This window comes from Oryctolagus cuniculus, chromosome 21 (genome assembly GCF_051225735.1).
Source record: "Oryctolagus cuniculus isolate XC-2025 breed Fujian yellow rabbit chromosome 21, ASM5122573v1, whole genome shotgun sequence".
Lineage (NCBI taxonomy): Eukaryota > Metazoa > Chordata > Mammalia > Lagomorpha > Leporidae > Oryctolagus > Oryctolagus cuniculus.
Window position 1 is genome coordinate 27884841 of NC_142887.1, and position 17553 is coordinate 27902393.

Below are 17553 nucleotides of genomic sequence, written 5' to 3' on the forward strand. Positions count from 1 at the left end.
CCCTTTCTGCTCCTGTCTCTCTGTCACTCTGCCTTTCAAATAGATAAATATTTTTTTTTGACAGGCAGGATGGACAGTGAGAGAGAGAGAGAGAGAGAAAGGTCTTCCTTTTTGCCGTTGGTTCACCCCCCAATGGCCGCCGCGGCTGGCACATCGCGCTGATCCGATGGCAGGAGCCAGGTGCTTCTCCTGGTCTCCCATGGGGTGCAGGGCCCAAGCACTTGGGCCATCCTCCACTGCACTCCCGGGCCACAGCAGAGAACTGGCCTGGAAGAGGGGCAACCGGGACAGAATCCAGTGCCCCGACTGGGACTAGAACTCGGTGTGCCGGCATCGCAAGGCGGAGGATTAGCGTATTGAGCCACGGCACTGGCCCAAATAGATAAAGTTTTAAAAAATCAGCAGCTTGGATGGAGACCTTGGGAGTGACTGAATCCTCAGATCCTGTGACACCAGCAGGTGCACCCAAGTCAGAGACCAAACTCTTTCTCGATGGCTTCTCTGTGAGCCGTGGCCGCTTGCTGGGTAGCTGGATGGATCTGGGCCACTATTCTCTGGATCCTGATGCATTGACCTCTGGGGTCTTGGTGACCATGGAGGGACCGCGTCTTCCGAGTTAGCCAGTTCCTGGAGATAGTCACTCGCAGGCAGCATCGTCAGTGCAAATCAACTGATTACAAAGCCACAGTCCAACCCCCTGCTTTATTAAGGTTTCGCGGAGCCAGGGACCCAACAGGTAGGGCAGCCCGTGTGCCCCGATCTCCTGTGACTGTCACAACCCAAGCCTGCCACCTGCCTTGCCTAGCTCCGCCCATGGCCCTGGCCCCGAGTTCTCCCACTCCCTCCAACCCAGGGTATGCTACAGCACTCCTCTTGGGAACTGTGAGTATTCAACTCTCTCTTCAAGGCCAATCATTTCCTGACCTGCCGGCCTTATCACATGTCAGGTGTTCCATGAACACTCTGCACTTTAGTTTTATATGTTCATTTATTCATTTGAAAGTCAGAGAGGGAGAGACAGACGGACAGAGGATTGTCCGCCTGCTCGTCCACTCCCAGATGCCCACAACAGCTGGGGGTGGGCCAGGGTCAGGCTGGAGCCTGGAACTCCAGCAGGGTCTCCCACACAGGTGGCCGGGGCCAGGCACTTGAGCCATCAGGAGCCAGCTCCCTGGGTGCACCTTGGTAGGCACTGACATAGGATACAGGTGTCTCAAGGAGTCCCTTAACTGCTATGCCGCACGCTTGCCACTACGCTATATCTTGGAAGAGTAACTCCTTTCTTGGTCTTGGTGCATAGGAAAAGGTCGGGAGTTTTTTCCTGAGCCGGAGGTCGCTGGAGGTGACATGGGGACAGAGTGTGCTGCTTCTGTGTGGCAGGAGCAGGCCAGCTGTGCCAGACAGGCTGTGACGTGCTGTTGGGGGATCCCCATCCCCAGGGAGGGATCCCAGGTTGAAGCTTGCCCGGCTTCAGTCCCAGTGGCCCAGCATTTGCTGGTCTCAGTCCCCAGGGAGAGGTGTGGCCCCTGGAGAGATGTGGCGGCCGCAGGGTTCACCTAGAATGGTCCTCCATCTTCTCCAGGAGCGTTTGGTCTGGGAGCAGCACCTCCACGGTGTAGCTGACGTGTTTCGAGTGAACCAGGCTGAAGGTGTTGTCAAACCTCAGGACATCTGGGGTCCAGGACAGACATTCGGACAGGAGCCCCTCCCCCACCCCAGCCCTGGGACCCCTCCCTGCATGGTGGGTGGTCAGGGCTTGGGAGACACTGACTCAGCCCTGTTTGTGCCTACTGGAGGCAGTGGCCACCACCCGGCCAGTCCTGGCTGCACATCTAGGAACCCTCCTCCCACCCCAAGTCCAGGCGGGGCTCCCCTGACTACACTCACACACGCCGGCCTCTGCGCAGGTGAGGCTCCCGTCCTCGGGCACCAGGTGGGCGTTGTAGCGCTGGCTGGGCAGCACCGCCGTCATCTCCCCTGCCCGCTGCCGCTCCCCCATCTTGGTCTTGAGGAAGACCCCGAAGCCGATGTCCCCGCCATCTGATGCAAACTGCCACCTGCAGGCGACGGAGCCCCACTGACGCCCCCCCTGCCTGGGGTGCAGCACCCCACCCCCTGCCCCTCCCCCACCGCGGGCAGGTGCGCCCACCTCAGCACACAGCCTGGGAAGAGGATCTCGTTCTCCACCTGCTGGGAGGAGCCGCGGCCCACGGACACCGTGTGCTCGTACTGCAGCCTCACCTGCTGGCGCCTGTGGAAGCTCTTGGGCACCTCGCCCCCGTAGTTGATCTGAGGGTAGGAAGGGGTGAGCCATGGACTACACTGTCTGCCTACCTGCCTGCCCCTGCCCCGTGTCTGGGTCCCTGTACCTTGGTCAGGCACTTGGGGTTGCCGTCGGGGTCGGTCATGGTCCCCCCAAACACCGCGGGCAGCTGGTCGGGGCTGATGAACTTGTGCAGATCCTGCTTCCAGTTGTCTGCATGGGGGGGGTGTGACAGAGGGGGCTCTGAGGGGGCTCGGAGGGGGCTCACAGGTGGGGGTCGACAGAGGGCAGGGCTGGCTGAGCCGGGAGCTGTCCTGGAGCTGGTGCTGAGCGGGCCACACTTCCAGTGCCCCATTGTCTGGGGAACAGAGGCTGAGTGGCTCTGTGTCTGGTCCCTTCCTGCGCTGGCCGGTTCCTCTGCCCACTCTCGCTGCTCCTCCAGACCCTGCCCCTTCTTTCCAGGGGCCACGTCCCTGGGGACTGAGACCTGAAAATCCTAGGCCCTGGGACTGAGACCGGGCAAGCTCCAAGCAGGGCTTCCCTCTCCCTGCATACTGAGTCAGTTCCAGCCCTTGACTCCCAGGGCTCCAGCTGTCTCAGAACTGCAGGGCCACACCTAGGGTAGCTCCCCCCAAAACTGCTGTGATATGCACAGGGGTCTTCCATAGATCAAGGGACAAAGACATCAGAGGAACAAAGTAGGAGAAACCAGAGATGGACACCAGTTGGCCGTGGAGTAGGAATCGATTGTTTAAGTACACAAGCCACGAAAAAACAAATCAAAGAAAAGTCCCCCCAGGCTGGACATAAAAACATAAACAGAACACGCAGTAAAAAGTCAGATAATAGACTGACTGAACTGGGGAATGTGTTTGCCAGGAATATTACAGGGACATATCCATGCACGTGATATGTAAAGAGCATCCGTAAATCAATAAGAAAAACACTTGATTAGAAAGTGGGCAGGAGATAGAAGGAGGCGATAAACAAGAAATGAAAAGAGCCGATCTGGGGGCTGGCGCTGTGGCGAAGTGGGCTAAGCCTCCACCCGTAGCGCCAGCATCCCACATGGTTACTGGTTTTGAGCTGCTCCACTTCCAATTCAACTTCCTGCTGATGGCCTGGGAAAGCAGTGCAGCATGGCCCAAGTGCTTGGAAGAAGCTCCTGGCTCCTGGCTTTGGATCGGCCCATTGTGGCCCTTTGAGGGAGTGAACCAGGGGATGGAAGACCTCTCTCTCTCTCTGCCTCTGCCTCTCTATAACTCTGCCTTTCAAATAATAAATAAATAAATCTTTTTTAAAAAAGCAAAAAAAAAAATCTAAAAATATAGGTGACCTAAGTTCAGACGTTGACTGAAGTGGAAAACGTTTACCCCCTGATAAGCGATTACGAAAGGGTGGTGGCGTGAGCTCGTTTGTATTTTTTCAAACGAAAACAGACAGGAGGCGCTGAAGCCGCTCTCAGGACCAGACTTCTCTCCTTTCTTTCTTTTTTGTATTTGCCAAATTTCTGTCTTTTGTTGTTGTTAGACATATTCTTTTCTTTCTTTCTTTCTTAAAGATTTATTTATTTATTTGAAAGTCAGAGTTACACAGAGAGAAGGAGAGGCAGAGAGAGAGAGAGAGAGAGAGAGAGAGAGAGAGAGGTCTTCCATCCGATGGTTCACTCCCTAGTTGTCCGCAACAGCTGGAGCTGCGCCAATCAAAGGCAGGAGCCAGGAGCTTCTTCCAGGTCTCCCACGTGGGTGCAGGGGCCCAAGGATTGGGCCATCTTCCACTGCTTTCCCAGGCCATAGCAGAGAGCTGGATCAGAAGTGGAGTAGCTGGGACTAGAACCGGTGCCCATATGGGATGCCAGCACTGCAGGCGGCGGCCTTACCCACTACGCCCCACGCCGACCCCTGAGCTGTCTTCATCGTATCATTTGGAAAACCTAGACCCTGTTCTCCCCAGCTGAGAGATTAGGAAACCGAGATGCAGCTCAGATGACGCAGCCCATTTGCGGCTAAATACTGGCAAAGCCGACCTGCCATTGGCATCTCCCAACCCCAGCTTCCGACAGCCCCACCCCGTCCCCGAGTCCTGCTGCTCCGGGACAGCCTCCCAGGCCTCTCCTGGCCCCTCTGCCCTCTGACGGGTAGGCACAGTGGCCTCCGCGATTGCAGTCAAGTGGTGCACCCTGGACGCCCGCTGTGTCCCAGGGCCCCGGTTTCCGGCTGGAGAGGGGGCCCGGTGCGGCTCACTCACCTCCCAGAATCACCACCTTCTTGCGGGTCTCCTCTCTCAAGCACGCCTTGACCAGGTTGAATGCCACGGGGAACAGCTTGGGGGCTGCAACAGGCACAGAGCTGCTCCCCGAGGGTCTCTAGTGCCCCCTCCGCCCCCCGCCCCGCCCCCGTCCCGACTCACACTGCTCTCGAGCGGGTTCACTCACCTTTCACTATAATGACACGCTTCAAAAGCTCAGGGTAATTCGCCTCGAGTGTGGAGAGAAACTGGAGAGTCAAGTGCACCTGCAGTCAGTGTCTAAACACTGCCCCCTGGTGTCCCCTCTCGTCCCCTAGGTCTCCCAAGGGCGCAGCCCTGCAGTCCTCCAAGTCGTCCCCGAAAGCAGCTGCCACGAGCCCAGACACTGGGACCCACCCATGCAGTGAGCAGAGACCACCCACAGTCACCTCCCTGACAGGCAAGAAAACCCCCCATCCAGCACTCTGCAAGCTTCCCTTCCACGTGGCCCGAAGCATAACAGCTTCCAGAATGAGGCAGATTCTCTTTTAGCCCAATAGGCAAAGTTGCAAAGCATGGCTCTTAAAAAAAAAAAAAAAAGTCAGACCTAATTCCCAGGCTATAAATCTCCCCCTTTTAAAGTCCACAGTCCTAGGATTGTTCTTCCAGTCATAAGATTGTGCATCCGTCACTTCTACCAAGCTACAGACATTTAAAATGTGTGTTTATTTTATTTGAAAGGCAGAGAGAGAGAGAGAGATTGAGAGAGATTTTCCACCTGCTGGTTTACTGGCTGCAATGGCTGGGACAGGACAGGCAGAAGCCAGGAGCTTTTTCCAGATTGCCCACGCAGATGCAGGGGCCCAAGCACTTGGGCCATCTTCCACTGCTTTCCCAGGCGCATTAGCAGGGAGCGGGATCGGAAGTGGAGCAGCCAGGACTCGAACCAACATCCATCGCAGGCGGCGGTTTAACCCACTGTATCACAATGCCGGCCCCTCCAGAACCAAGGGGCGCTCCCTCTCGATTCTGCATCTCTGGGTTTGACTGTTCTGGACACCTCCTGCTCTCGCGAGGGAGCGAGGGTTTGATAAACCCGTTGTGAGTTGGAAACTCTCTAAGTCAATGTTAGTTTGGGGGCAGGCACTCAGTACAGCCGTTAAGATGCCGCTCAGCATGGATGCTGCAGCCTACGTGGGAGTGTCTGGGTTTGAGCCTCAGCTCTGCTCCTGACTCCAGCCCTTGCTAATACACCCCTGGGAAGCAGTGAGTGACAGCTGGGGCCCCACCACCCAGGTGGGAGACCTGGATGGAGTTCCTGGCTCCTGGCTTTGGCCTGGCCCAGCTCCGGCTATTGCAGGCATCTGAGGAGTGAACGGTGAATGGGAGACCACTCCCCTACTCTCCTGCCTTTCAAATAAATAAAATAAAAAAGTTTTAAAAAGTTTTGTTATTTCGGGCCAGCGCTGCGGCTCACTAGGCTAATCCTCTGCCTTGCGGCGCCGGCACACCGGGTTCTAGTCCCAGTCGGGGCGCCGGATTCTGTCCTGGTTGCCCCTCTTCCAGGCCAGCTCTCTGCTGTGGCCAGGAGTGCAGTGGAGGATGGCCCAAGTGCTTGGGCCCTGCACCCCATGGGAGACCAGGAGAAGCACCTGGCTCCTGCCATCGGATCAGTGCAGTGCTTCGGCCACAGCGCACTGGCCGCGGCGGCCATTGGAGGGTGAACCAACGGCAAAGGAAGACTTTTCTCTCTGTCTCTCTCTCTCACTGTCCACTCTGCCTGTCAAAAAAAAAAAAAGTTTTGTTAAAAAGTGCATTTAATCCAATTAATGGACTGAACATCCCAGCTCAGATATGTGGTACCCTGGGGCAGGCGTTATGGCTCCATGGGTTGAACGTCCCTTTGGGACAGGTGCATCGCACGTGGGAAGTCTTTGCCTTGTGTGACAACTTCCTGCCAATGCACCTGGGAGACAGTGGATGATGGCTCAACTGCCCGAGTCCCTGCCACTCACATAGGAGACCCGGGTGGAGTTCCTGGCCCCTGGCTTCCACCTGGCCCAGCCCTGGCTGTCAGGGGCATTTAGGGGGTGAACTAGTAGATGGAGGATCTCAACGTCTTTCCCTTTGTCTCGGTCACTCTGCCTTTCAAACAAATAAAACACATCGCTAAAACATGTTTTAGGTTCTGGGCTATCCTGGGTGGAGCAGAAAGAAGGGGAAAGGTGGTGTGGCTGGCCCCAGGGCTCCTGCTGTAACTCAAGCCCCTTCCCAGAAAAGCGGCTAGTGGAAAGTCAGGGGCTAGAAGGCGAGGGCCGGCCAGGAGGAGACGGAGGGCATCCTGGCAGGCCTGGGGACCAGGCCCCGTGGTGACATGCTGGGCGTGAGAGGGAGACACTGGGGCACCACATACAGCAGTGGGAGGCTGTGGCTTTGACGATATCCCTGTGCACAAGCAGTGTGGGGGCGGGGAAACACTTAGCGATCCTGGTCCCATGGCAACAAGCCAGGACAGAGAGGAGCAGAGACCCCCTGACGTCCGGCCCTCACCTCCTGTGCAAACTCCACTCCCGGCTTCCACAGGTGCTTCAGCCCCAGCCCCTCCATATCAAACACGGTTGTAACTCGCTCCACCTTCTTCCCCAGCTGCAAGGGACAGACGGGGAGAGCGAGACCCTGGGAGGGACAGCGGCCCCCCTCCCCCGTACCCAAGATGGCGCTGGCCCTGAGCCCGGCTCACCTTGGCTCTGCCTGGCAGAGAGATTTCACACCAAGTACCCAGTGCAGGGAAGGGGGGCCCCCTCCCGGTGCTGTGACCAGGCCTGCCCCTGCCCTCCCCACCACTGTCCACATGTGATATCCCGTCCCCAGTAAGGAGGCCACAGGGAGAACGTGGCCCAGTGGAACCAGTACTGTGTGTCCCTGGCTCAGTCTCTGGATTCTCTGAGCCCTCGGACCTCGGAGCTCAGGAAGGTGGGTTCTAGGGGCAGGGATCAGGTGGTTGAGGGGTGCAGGGCAGCCTGGAGGGCTGGGAGGTGCAGGCTGCGGCTGCCAGGGCCCCCTGGCTCCCCACCTTCCGACTCTGCTCCTCACAGTCCCGCAGCAGCAGCTCACAGCTGCGAAACCTGTCTCTGAGCAGTTGCTGCTTGGAGACGGACAGGAGCAGGCCCTTGAGGTCGAAGTCTCTGATGATGTGCAGCCACACGGGGCTGCCCTCGCTGTCATGGCCGCAGATGCTGCTGGCTGTGTAGAGCTGGACCACCTGCACGCAGGTGACATGGGCTCAGCGCCTCGGGCCCCCGGGGGAGCCGGGGCGGCCAGGGCGGGCGTGAGCGAGGCTCACCTGGGGCGGCTGCCACTCGAGGATGTGGTCCAGGTCCTGTTGCTTCCGGAACTCCATGTGCTGCGGAGACATGGGGACGCCAGGCCAGGTCCTGCTGCCTGCAGCCCCCTGGGGGCTCCACCGCTTCCAAGGGGGGATGGGGACAGGATGGGAGGGAAGGGGACACGGGCCTAAGATGGACGAGGCCCTAAGACAGGGCCAGGTGAGGCCGGTGCCCTGCTGCTCCCTGCACTGCATCCCCACACGTCCACTCCTCGGCTTCCAGTTGCCCTTAGACAGAAACCTAGACTCCCTGCAGAGGCCCACAGGGCCCAGCTGATGGGGCTGGGCCACCCATGCAGCCCAGTTTCTCCCTTTCTGTACTGCAACACGGCCTCCGTGTGCTCACGGAGCACCCCAGTCCATTGCTACCCCAGGGCCTTTGCACAGCCTGCACCCGCTGCCTCTGCTCTTTTGGGGGCATTTACACCCCAGGTGAATATCCCCAGTCTCTCTCTCTCTCCCTTCCTTCCCTGTTTCATTGAGCTCTCCACCCTCCCCACTCTCAGGAACTGCCTTGTTTCTTTGTCTCTCTGGTTTCATTTTTCTCCTTGTCAGCTCTCTCTCCCAGTGTCTAGCACAGGGCCAGGTTCATGTTCTGTGAGTGAATGGACCTGAGCCTCGTTGTGGGATAGGAGACGAGGCCGGGCCAGGCCGGGGGCGGGATGCCGTCCTCACCTTCCGCAGCATGTCCTCGGATTTCTGCAGGTCGAAGCTCCGAGCTGCAAGGGCACCACGGGCAGTGCTGAAGGTTCCAGAAGCTCGACTCCGCCCCCACCCCACCCCCCCCAGCCCAGCTTTGCCTGCTGCTGTTCTCAACACAGGGAGCCACAGCAGGCACCCCAAGTCCCAGGAAGACTTGGGCCCAGGCCAGCTGGCTCCCCGAGCTCAGGGGTGGGGGTGGGGGCTTGGCGGTGGCAGGAAGTCTCCACCAGGAGGAGAGGCTGTGCAGCCACCGTCAGGGGCTCAGAGCCCCTGGCCTGCTGTTCCAGAAAGGCCGTCCAGAGAGTGGGTCCTCCAAACCCGGAGGGACCACAGGGCTGAGGGTTGTTCCGATCGGCAGCTCACGGCCGTGCTAGCCTCAGGAGCCCTTTCTGAAGCTGCAGCTCCCCCTGCAGCTCTCAGAGGGAGGAGGGGACGTCTCATCTACCCCGCAACCTGGCCCCAACACCTGCTCTCCATCAGCCCCGAGATCTCCACTCGTTCCCTACTAAGTGACACCGCATGTCTCATTCCCCCGACCGCCTCTGCTTACATTATAAAAAGCAGTAATCTAACAAAGACTTGGCGGGGGGGCGGGGGGTGTCCACCATCGTGGCGTAGCGGGTTAAGCCACTGTATGCAACACAGGCATCCCAGATGGGTGCCGGGTTCAAGTCCTGGCTCCTCCACTCCAATCCAGCTTCCTACTAATACACCCGGCAAAGCAGCAGAGGATGACCCAAGTCCTTGGGTTCCTGCACCTGCGCGGGAGCCCATGAGGATGCCACCGCACTGGTCCCCTCCCTTAGTCGATTTAAAACTCTCTCTGGCCACCAACATGAGAATCTCCTGCTCTCTGGTTGTCAATATCTGCCCTGTTACGCTACAGAGCCCTCCGATCAGCACTGCCCTACTGGGGACAAGAGTCTGTGAAACCCGCCTGTGCTTTAGAAACCGCTGAGTCTGGGGGCCGGCGCTGTGGCACAGCGGGTTAACGCCCTGCCTGAAGCACCGGCATCCCATATGGGCGCTGGTTCGAGTCCCGGCTGCTCCACTTCCGATCCAGCTCTCTGCTATGGCCTGGGAAAGCAGTAGAAGATGGCCCAGGTCCTTGGGACGCTACACTAACATGGGAGACCTGGAAGAAGCTCCTGGCTTTGGATCGGCACAGCTCTGGCAGTTGTGGCCAACTGGGGAGTGAACCAGCGGGTGGAAGACCTCTCTGTCTACCTCTTTCTGTAACTCTGTCTTTCAAATACATAAAATTATCTTTTAAAAAAAAGAAAGAAACCGCTGAGTCAGTGTTTGTGACCCTGTCTGCTGTGTACCCTGTCACCCACATGGTGGCTTCTCTACAAATGTCTGCAGTTAAATGTCCAGAGCTGGGTTTTGTCCTCTGGGCTAAAGATTTTCTCGAGTTTTCTAGGGTTTCCCAGCACCTGGAGAAGGGAACTTAGATCTCAAGCTTCAAAACCTGTTTTAAAGTAACTACGGACTAAATTATTGCATGTTCCTTTAAAAGACATTTTCCTCTTAATTTAGATGTTTTTAGAGGAGTGCTTCAAAAGTTAACTCCTATATCTTATTTTTTAAATATTTATTTATTTATTTGAAAGTCAGAGTTACACACAGAGAGAGGAGAGAGAGAGAGAGAGAGAGAGAGAGAGAGAGAGAGAGAGAGAGAGAGGTCTTCCTTCCACTGGTTCACTCCCCAGATGGCCACAACGGCCAGAGCTGCGCTGATCTGAAGCCAGGAGCCAGGAGCTTCTTCCAGGTCTCCCATGCGGGTGCAGGGCCCAAGCACTTGGGCCATCTTCTGCTGTTTTCCCAGGCCACAGCAGAGAGCTGGATGGGGAGAGGAGCAGCCGGGACTAGAATCGGCGCCCATATGGGATGCCGGCACTGCAAGTGGTGGCTTTACCCACTACACCACAGTGCTGGCCCCCTATATCTTTTTTTTTTTTTAAACTCATCTGTCTTAGGCCGGCGCCGCGGCTCACTAGGCTAATCCTCCGCCTAGCGGCGCCGGCACACCGGGTTCTAGTCCCGGTCGGGGCGCCGGATTCTGTCCCGGTTGCCCCTCTTCCAGGCCAGCCCTCTGCTGTGGCCCGGGAGTGCAGTGGAATATGGCCCAGGTGCTTGGGCCCTGCACCCCATGGGAGACCAGGAAAAGCACCTGGCTCCTGGCTCCTGCCATCGGAACAGCGCGGTGCGCCGGCCGCAGCGCGCCGGCCACGGCGGCCATTGGAGGGTGAACCAACGGCAAAGGAAGACTTTTCTCTCTGTCTCTCTCTCTCACTGTCCACTCTGCCTGTCAAAAAAAAAAAAAAAAAAAAAACTCATCTGTCTTAAAAGTTCAAAAAAAAAAAATCAACATTGCCTGTTTCCGTAGCTTTATGTTCCGTGATGTATTTATAAAATCCTATGCTGATGTCACTCGCTGAGGCTTTGTAATCAAGGTTCCTCTGTGTTTTCGTAACTGACCCGGGTAACAAAAACCTGACGCATCTTGGGAACGCTTCCCATGCTTCCTGATTGCCCTTGTTGGGTCTGATTGCCTCAGAGAGAGACCTGAGACTTTCCAAAGCTAACATCGGTGGCTGGCTTTATGGCGTCCTGGATAAAAAGCTGACGTTATCTGCCTGGTTTAAAATGTTTAAGTGATGCCCTTATCACTGAGTGGATCTGGCTCGCAGCTTTGTTTAAAACACTCAGGTTAAACGGATTGTGGCTTTACTTGGGCCAAATGGTTTAAACCTCCGGCGACTCGGAGGCTGCCCACTGGGGCTGGGGGTCTGTGGGCCTCTCAGACGCAGACAGGATGTCGTCAGGAGCAGGCTGCCGGCTGTGGCTGGAGAGCTCTGTCGCCAGACCGGCACATGTCCCCCACTGATAGCTTCTTGGGCTGCATGTGTGGCCTTGCGGCTTTAAATCCCACCTCCAGGGTGGTTGCAATCTTTCACCCAGAGCTGGCAGAGGAGGGGGCTGAGCCCCTAGGGAGAGTCAGGCTGTCCCCAGGAGACCCCTCCATCTCCATGAGTTCCAAGCCAATCAATATACAGTATGTATGGGGCCGGCGCTGTGGTGCAGCGGGTTAACACCCTGGCCTGAAGCGCCAGCATCCCATATGGGTGCCGGTTTGAGACGCGGCTGCTCCACTTCTGATCCAGCTCTCTGCTGTGGCCTGGGAAAGCAGTAGAAGATGGCCCAAGTCCTTGGGCCCCTGCACCCACGTGGGAGACCTGGAGGAAGCTCCTGGTTCGGATCAACTCAGCTCCGGCTGGTGTGGCTATCTAGGGAGTGAACCAGTCTGCAACTCTGCCTCTTAAATAAATAAATATCATTAAAAAAAACAAAACAAAACAAAAAAAACTCCAAACTGAGACTTTGACCTTGAGGCTTTTCAGTTGGATCCCTGAAACTCTCCAAGGAGACTTTCAACTTAGGGAGATAAGAGTTGTTGAAGCTCATCTAGATTGTACAAAGTACATTATATAACGCAACATTGGGCTATAAAACCACGCCAGGCTTGTGTTGTGTTTACACAGAAGTCTGTTACTGTGCATGCCAGAGTTCATTGCTGTTTTCATGGCGCTATGGACCCCGCTATGAACCACATAGCCTGTCCTGCGTGCTGTGTGGGTGATGACACAGTACTGGGGATGTCTGCTCTTCCTCCTCCTTAACTTGGGTGTCTGCCCTTGTCAACACCGGGGCAGGGAGCTGGCCACCCGGTCCCCAGCACGCTGCCAGCCTAGTTCACAACCCTCCTCTGCCTGCTCGTCCTGACACCCAGGGTGAACCCCCCAGGGGTGTCCTAGCACACCAGTCTTTGCCGCAGCACCACCATGGCTGGCCAAGGGAGAGAGAAAGGTATCGGGCACTTCTGCCCTGCTCAACCTGCTGAAAAGCTAACCAGGGGACAGCAGGGACCAAACAGCCCCATCAGCCCCCATTACACAGCAAGACCTAAATCAGATTAAAGGGGGCAGGGGCAGCGTCATGGGGGAACCCCAACAAATGGAGAGATGGCATACGGTGATTGCCATGCCTGACCCCAGTTCGAAGGACACAGCTCTTGTGGGCACTGTCCTAACTCGTGGGAAGCGGCCATGTCAGAGCCTGCCCGTGGTACAGAGACCCGACAGGAGGGAAACAGAGGCAGTTGGGAGAGGTGGCGTGAAAGCCGTCCTTAGGCGTTAGGGCCCCGAAGAGGCAGAGCAGCCCCCCAGGGGTAAAGGTAACGCGTGTGCAGAAGGTGAAGTCACCCTGGGAAGTAAGACGGCTGCGCTTCCCCGCTGTTAGAGGGGAGCTGGAGCGGAAGTGGAGCAGCCAGGGCCACGTACATCCCGGAAACCCCCTCCTGGGATGACATCACTTGTGGGAGAGGTGGGGGGCTGAGGTGTGGTTAACATGGGCCGCCCCGCTCACCGCCAGTCACATGGGGTAGATCACCGGGCCTCATCCGCAGGCTGAAGGCAGATTCACAGCCCCAGTCCTGTTCTCAGCCCTCCTACGCTCTCTCCAACCCTGACTCTGTTGTGGGGAGCCAGCACCTCTGTACTGCGCCCAGGGAAGTTCAATGACACAGCGCCTTGCCCCAATACCTGTAGATTCATACCGACTGGTTCCTCATGGAAACGAGTTGGTGCTGTTGTCTTTTTGTTTTGTTTTGTTTTTCTTATTTGACAGGTAGAGATTTAGATAGTGAGAGAGAAACAGAGAGAAAGGTCTTCCTTCCATTGGTTCACACTCCAAATGGCTGCTACAGCCGGCACGCTTCGCCGATCCAAAGCCAGGAGCCAGGTGCTTCTCCTGGTCTCCCATGGGGTGCAGGGCCCAAGTACTTGGGCCATCCTCCACTGCACTCCCGGGCCACAGCAGAGAGCTGGCCTGGAAGAGGGGCAACCGGGACAGAATCCAGCGCCCCAACCGGGACTAGAACCCGGGGTACCAGCACCGCAGGTGGAGGATTAGCCTAGTGAGCTGTGGCGCCGGTCGACTTTTACTTTCTTATTCTCTCTCTCTCTCTCTCTCTCTCTCTCTCAAAGATTTACTTGTTTATTTATTTGAAAAGCAGAATTAGAGAGGCAGAGGCAGAGACAGAGAGGTCTTCCATCCACTGGTTCACTCCCCAAATGGCCAAAACGGCCGGAGCTGCACCAATCTGAAGCCAGGAGCCAGGAGCTTCTTCTTCCAGGTCTCCCATGCGGGTGCAGGGACCCAAGGACTTTGGCCATCTTCTACTGCTTTCCCAGGCCATAGCAGAGAGCCGGATCAGAAGTGGAGCAGCTGGGACTAGACCCGGTGCCCATATAGGATGCCGGCACTGCAGGCAGCAGCTTTATCCGCTATGCCACAGCACCGGTCCCTCCCAAGACTTTTTCCACACAGTCCCTCAAGGGTTTTCTTTCTTTCTACACACAGTTGTGTTAGGACTCGCTAGGCCCCTGGAACACAAATAGTGAACTTCACACTTGGCAAACAAGCCCCAGTTAAGAACAAGGTGTCTAGCCAGCACAATGGCATAGTGGGCTAACCCTCCGCCTGCAGCACCAGCATTCCTTATGGGCACCGGTTCAAGTCCCAGCTGCTCCACTTCCGATCCAGCTCTCTGCTGTGGCCTGGGAAAGCAGTAGAAGATGGCCCAAGTGCTTGGGTCTCTGCACCCGCATGGGAGACCCAGAAGAAGCTCCTGGCTCCTGGCTTCTGATCAGTCATCACGGCCATTTGGTGAGGGAACCAGCAGATGGAAGACCTTTCTCTCTGTCTCTCCCTCTCTCTGTCTGTAACTCTGCCTCTCAAGTAAATAAATAAATAAAAATCTTTATAGGAACAAGGTGTCACTAGCAATCTTCTGGCCTAAGATTCTGCCCTCTGGCTCTTGCAGCCACACCCTGGCCTATGACTGGAGCTGATGAGGGCACAGGTTGTTGTAAATTGTTGACTCTGATAAACACTTATCAAGATTGCATTCTGGGCCCAGCCTTGTGGTGTAGCAGGCAAAGCCGCCGCCTGCAGTGCCGGCATCCCATGTTGCTGATTCGATCCTGACTGCTCCACTTCCGATCCAGCTCCCTGCTATGGCCTGGGAAAGCAGCAGGGGACCCTGTACCCACGTGGGAGACCCAGATGGAGCGCCTGGCTCCTGGTCCCTGACTTCAGCCTGGCCCAATCCAGGCCCTTTCAGCCATCTGGGAAAGTGAACCAGCAAATGTGGATTCAACCAATCCCAGATAGAAAATATTTTTAAAGTATTCTGCGTGTGCCTAACATTCACAGACTTTTGGGGTCACTTTTTCCTAGGCAGTGCAACATAACCATTATTCCCGCAGCATTTGCCTTGTATTACAGACGCTACGTCGTCTGATTTAAACTATCCAGGCTGTGTGCAGGTTATATAAAAACACCACAGCATTTTATGGCAGGTGCTTGCGCATCTGTGGAGTTCTGTGTCCACGGGGCGGGGGGTGTAGGTCCCAGACCCAATCCCAGCAGATTTCAAGGACCGACTGCACTTCCCTAGCCAGCGACAGGGACCCACGGTGCTCCCCTTTGGTGCCCTTGACCCTCAGCCCACTGCCAGCTGGGGCTTCACCTCGGAGCCAGCGCAGGAGAAACGCATCGTCAGGGTTGGGCAGGGTAGGCAGCACATCCCGGATGTTCTCTCGGAACTGGAGGCAGAGCAGAGAGAGACCCGGGTCAGGGGGGCTGTGCAGTGCCCCTGATGGCTTCGGGGGGCTGGCCGGCCACCCTCAGGCCTGCGGGCTTCACCTTGTCCTCAGCCAGGGGGATGTGTGAGTGCAGGGGACCTGAGTCAAGTTGTGACAGTGCCTTTGCTGTATCACATGGCTGGTGACAAACCCACTGCACCAAAGCTTAGAAGAGGACTGAAGACGGGAGTGGAGATGGTGGAGGTGATGAGCCTAGGGCTGGGGGCGGGGGGATAGGAAGGGCCTTATGGAGGAGGAAGGTCAAGATCTTTGCCCTCAGGGAGCCTCCAAGTCCGATCAGGTGACAGGGTGAGCTTCTGATAGCCTGTGGCTCAGAGAGGTTGAGCAACAGGCCCAGCGCCACACAGCCAGGAAACGGCAGAACCTGCAGACAATTCACAAATCTGGCTTAGAGCCCAGGCCCCAGTGAGGGGCAGTTTGGCCCCACCTGGGAGAGGGTCCTCAACAGACAGATCCCTGGGGTTGGCCAGGGCCGCTCAGCTGGCCCTGTACCCATGCCGCAGGTGCCATTCCTGGCGGAGTGTCATTGACTGTGCTGTCGGGGACTCAAGCCAGCCTGCAGCACTGATCCACAGAGTCTTGCCAGACAAAGGGCACAGCACGGAGCCAGCTGCCCTGGCTGTCCTGGCCCGGGTCACCCTCCTTCTCCCTGGCTCTCAGTCTCCTCCAAATGAGCCCCTCACCCCGAAAGCCCAGGAAACCTGAGCAGCGCTGGACCTCGGTCCCTAACCCAGGTGGGCAGACTCAGCACAGAACCCTGGGGGCCGCAATCCCCCACCCCACGCTCAGGGAAGGCTGGGAGCCTGCCCGGGGTTGGGGGGGGGGTGGGCGGTCCTTGCCGGGAAGATCCTAAAGATCCCTAAGGAATTCCTCCCAGGCCAGAGACAAAAATGCACCTGGCTCCTGCATCCCCCAGGACAAGGCTGAGGTCATGACCGCCCCATGTTGGGACCGTGGCCCTCGCTCCCCTGGGCCGTCGGAGGTGGGAGCCACGGACGCTTACAACACAGCCAGTCCACGGCGAGAGCTGGTGTGGAGCAGGAAACACTCACAAGATCCCAAAGAAAGAAGACTCTGGGCTGGCGCCGTGGCTCACTAGGCTAATCCTCCGCCTAGCGGCGCCGGCACACCGGGTTCTAGTCCCAGTTGGGGCGCTGGATTCTGTCCCGGTTGCCCCTCTTCCAGGCCAGCTCTCTGCTGTGGCCCGGGAGGGCAGTGGAGGATGGCCCAAGTGCTTGGGCCCTGCACCCCATGGGAGACCAGGAGAAGCACCTGGCTCCTGCCATCGGATCAGCGCGGTGCACCGGCTGCAGCGCGCCGGCTGCGGCGGCTGTTGGAGGGTGATCCAATGGCAAAAGGAAGACCTTTCTCTCTGTCTCTCTCTCTCTCTCACTGTCCACTCTGCCAGTTTAAAAAAAAAAAAAAAAAGAAAGAAGAATCTGCATCGCCACTTTCTGTGGATTACAGAGGGAAGTGCTAACCATTCGGCCAGAGTGGGTTAAGTAGAACAGGCTCAGCTGATTAAAAACGAATCCCATGTGTTTCCTTCTATTTGTAATATGGCCGCTGGAAAACTGGCAGTGACACACGTGGCTTGCATCTGTGTTGGGCTGTGTTGGCCAGAGCCGGGGGAGCCCCCCTGCCCCGGTCACCGGGACCCTCAGGATTGCCAAAGAGGTGGGATCTGCAGAGCTCAGAGGAACCCAGGGGCCTGAGGACCTGGCCCCTCTAGGACAGAAGGAGAAACTGTGGCTACTCTAGGGCTCTCTCTCCCCGCACTCACCTGGCTGAGCACCCTCTCCTGGGATGGGCTCAGGTCCCCCACGTGCCCACTCATGCTGTCCGTGGTGTGGGGGGCAGGCTCCGGCTCACCGCTCTGGGTCGAGCCCCGCTCTGTGGCTCCTTCCAGGCGGCCTGCCCTTTGCCCAGCCGGCAGCCCCTCCCACACCTATCTCTGCCGAAACTTGCCTTGCTTGTTGCATCTCAAGTCCCGACCTGGGGTGACTGGCAGGGCTTACTCCTTCCCAGGTGCCCAAGGCATTGGCCCTGAGCTCGGACTGCACAGGCTCCAAATCCTCCTTGTCTTTTGTTTAAGATTTAATTTAGGGGCCAGTGCTGTGGCACAATATGTCAATCCTCTGCCTGCAGTGCTGGCATCCCATATGGACGCCAGTTCGAGTCCCAGCTGCTCCTCTTCCAATCCAGCTCCCTGCTGATGGCCTGGGAAAGCAGTGGAGGATGGTCCA

The 17553-nt window shown here is 57.2% G+C and overlaps 1 protein-coding gene across 7 annotated transcripts; it reads right to left on the reverse strand.

Moving 5' to 3' along the window:
* Positions 1 to 460: 460 nt before the first annotated feature.
* SEC14L6 (SEC14 like lipid binding 6) lies at positions 461 to 17265 on the reverse strand. 7 transcript variants are annotated; one of them, XM_002719707.6, is made up of 12 exons: positions 17091 to 17265; positions 15172 to 15247; positions 8550 to 8593; positions 7833 to 7892; positions 7563 to 7751; positions 7040 to 7135; positions 4698 to 4758; positions 4511 to 4594; positions 2370 to 2476; positions 2150 to 2289; positions 1888 to 2057; positions 461 to 1671 (listed from the first exon to the last, which is right to left on the reverse strand). In XM_002719707.6, the coding sequence occupies exons 1-12, from the start codon at positions 17142 to 17144 to the stop codon at positions 1553 to 1555; spliced, it is 1200 nt and encodes a 399-aa protein (XP_002719753.4). In that variant the 5' UTR covers positions 17145 to 17265; the 3' UTR covers positions 461 to 1552. The 7 variants fall into 7 exon arrangements, with proteins under 7 accessions (XP_002719753.4, XP_089179503.1, XP_069921918.2 ...); XM_089323377.1 differs by lacking the exon at positions 7563 to 7751; XM_070065817.2 differs by lacking the exons at positions 8550 to 8593; positions 15172 to 15247; positions 17091 to 17265 and having other exon boundaries at positions 7833 to 8450.
* Positions 17266 to 17553: the final 288 nt, after the last annotated feature.

Bases quoted from the DNA above. Each gene is read 5' to 3' on its own strand.
- SEC14L6 (XM_070065817.2), bottom strand. From the start codon at position 8,069: ATGCAGTGCAGGGAGCAGCAGGGCACCGGCCTCACCTGGCCCTGTCTT. The intron at 2,058-2,149 runs GTGGGCGCACCT...CGTCGCCTGCAG, and splicing joins TTCCCAGGCTGTGTGCTGAG to GTGGCAGTTTGCATCAGATG. The intron at 1,672-1,887 runs GTGAGTGTAGTC...CCTGGACCCCAG, and splicing joins CTGCGCAGAGGCCGGCGTGT to ATGTCCTGAGGTTTGACAAC.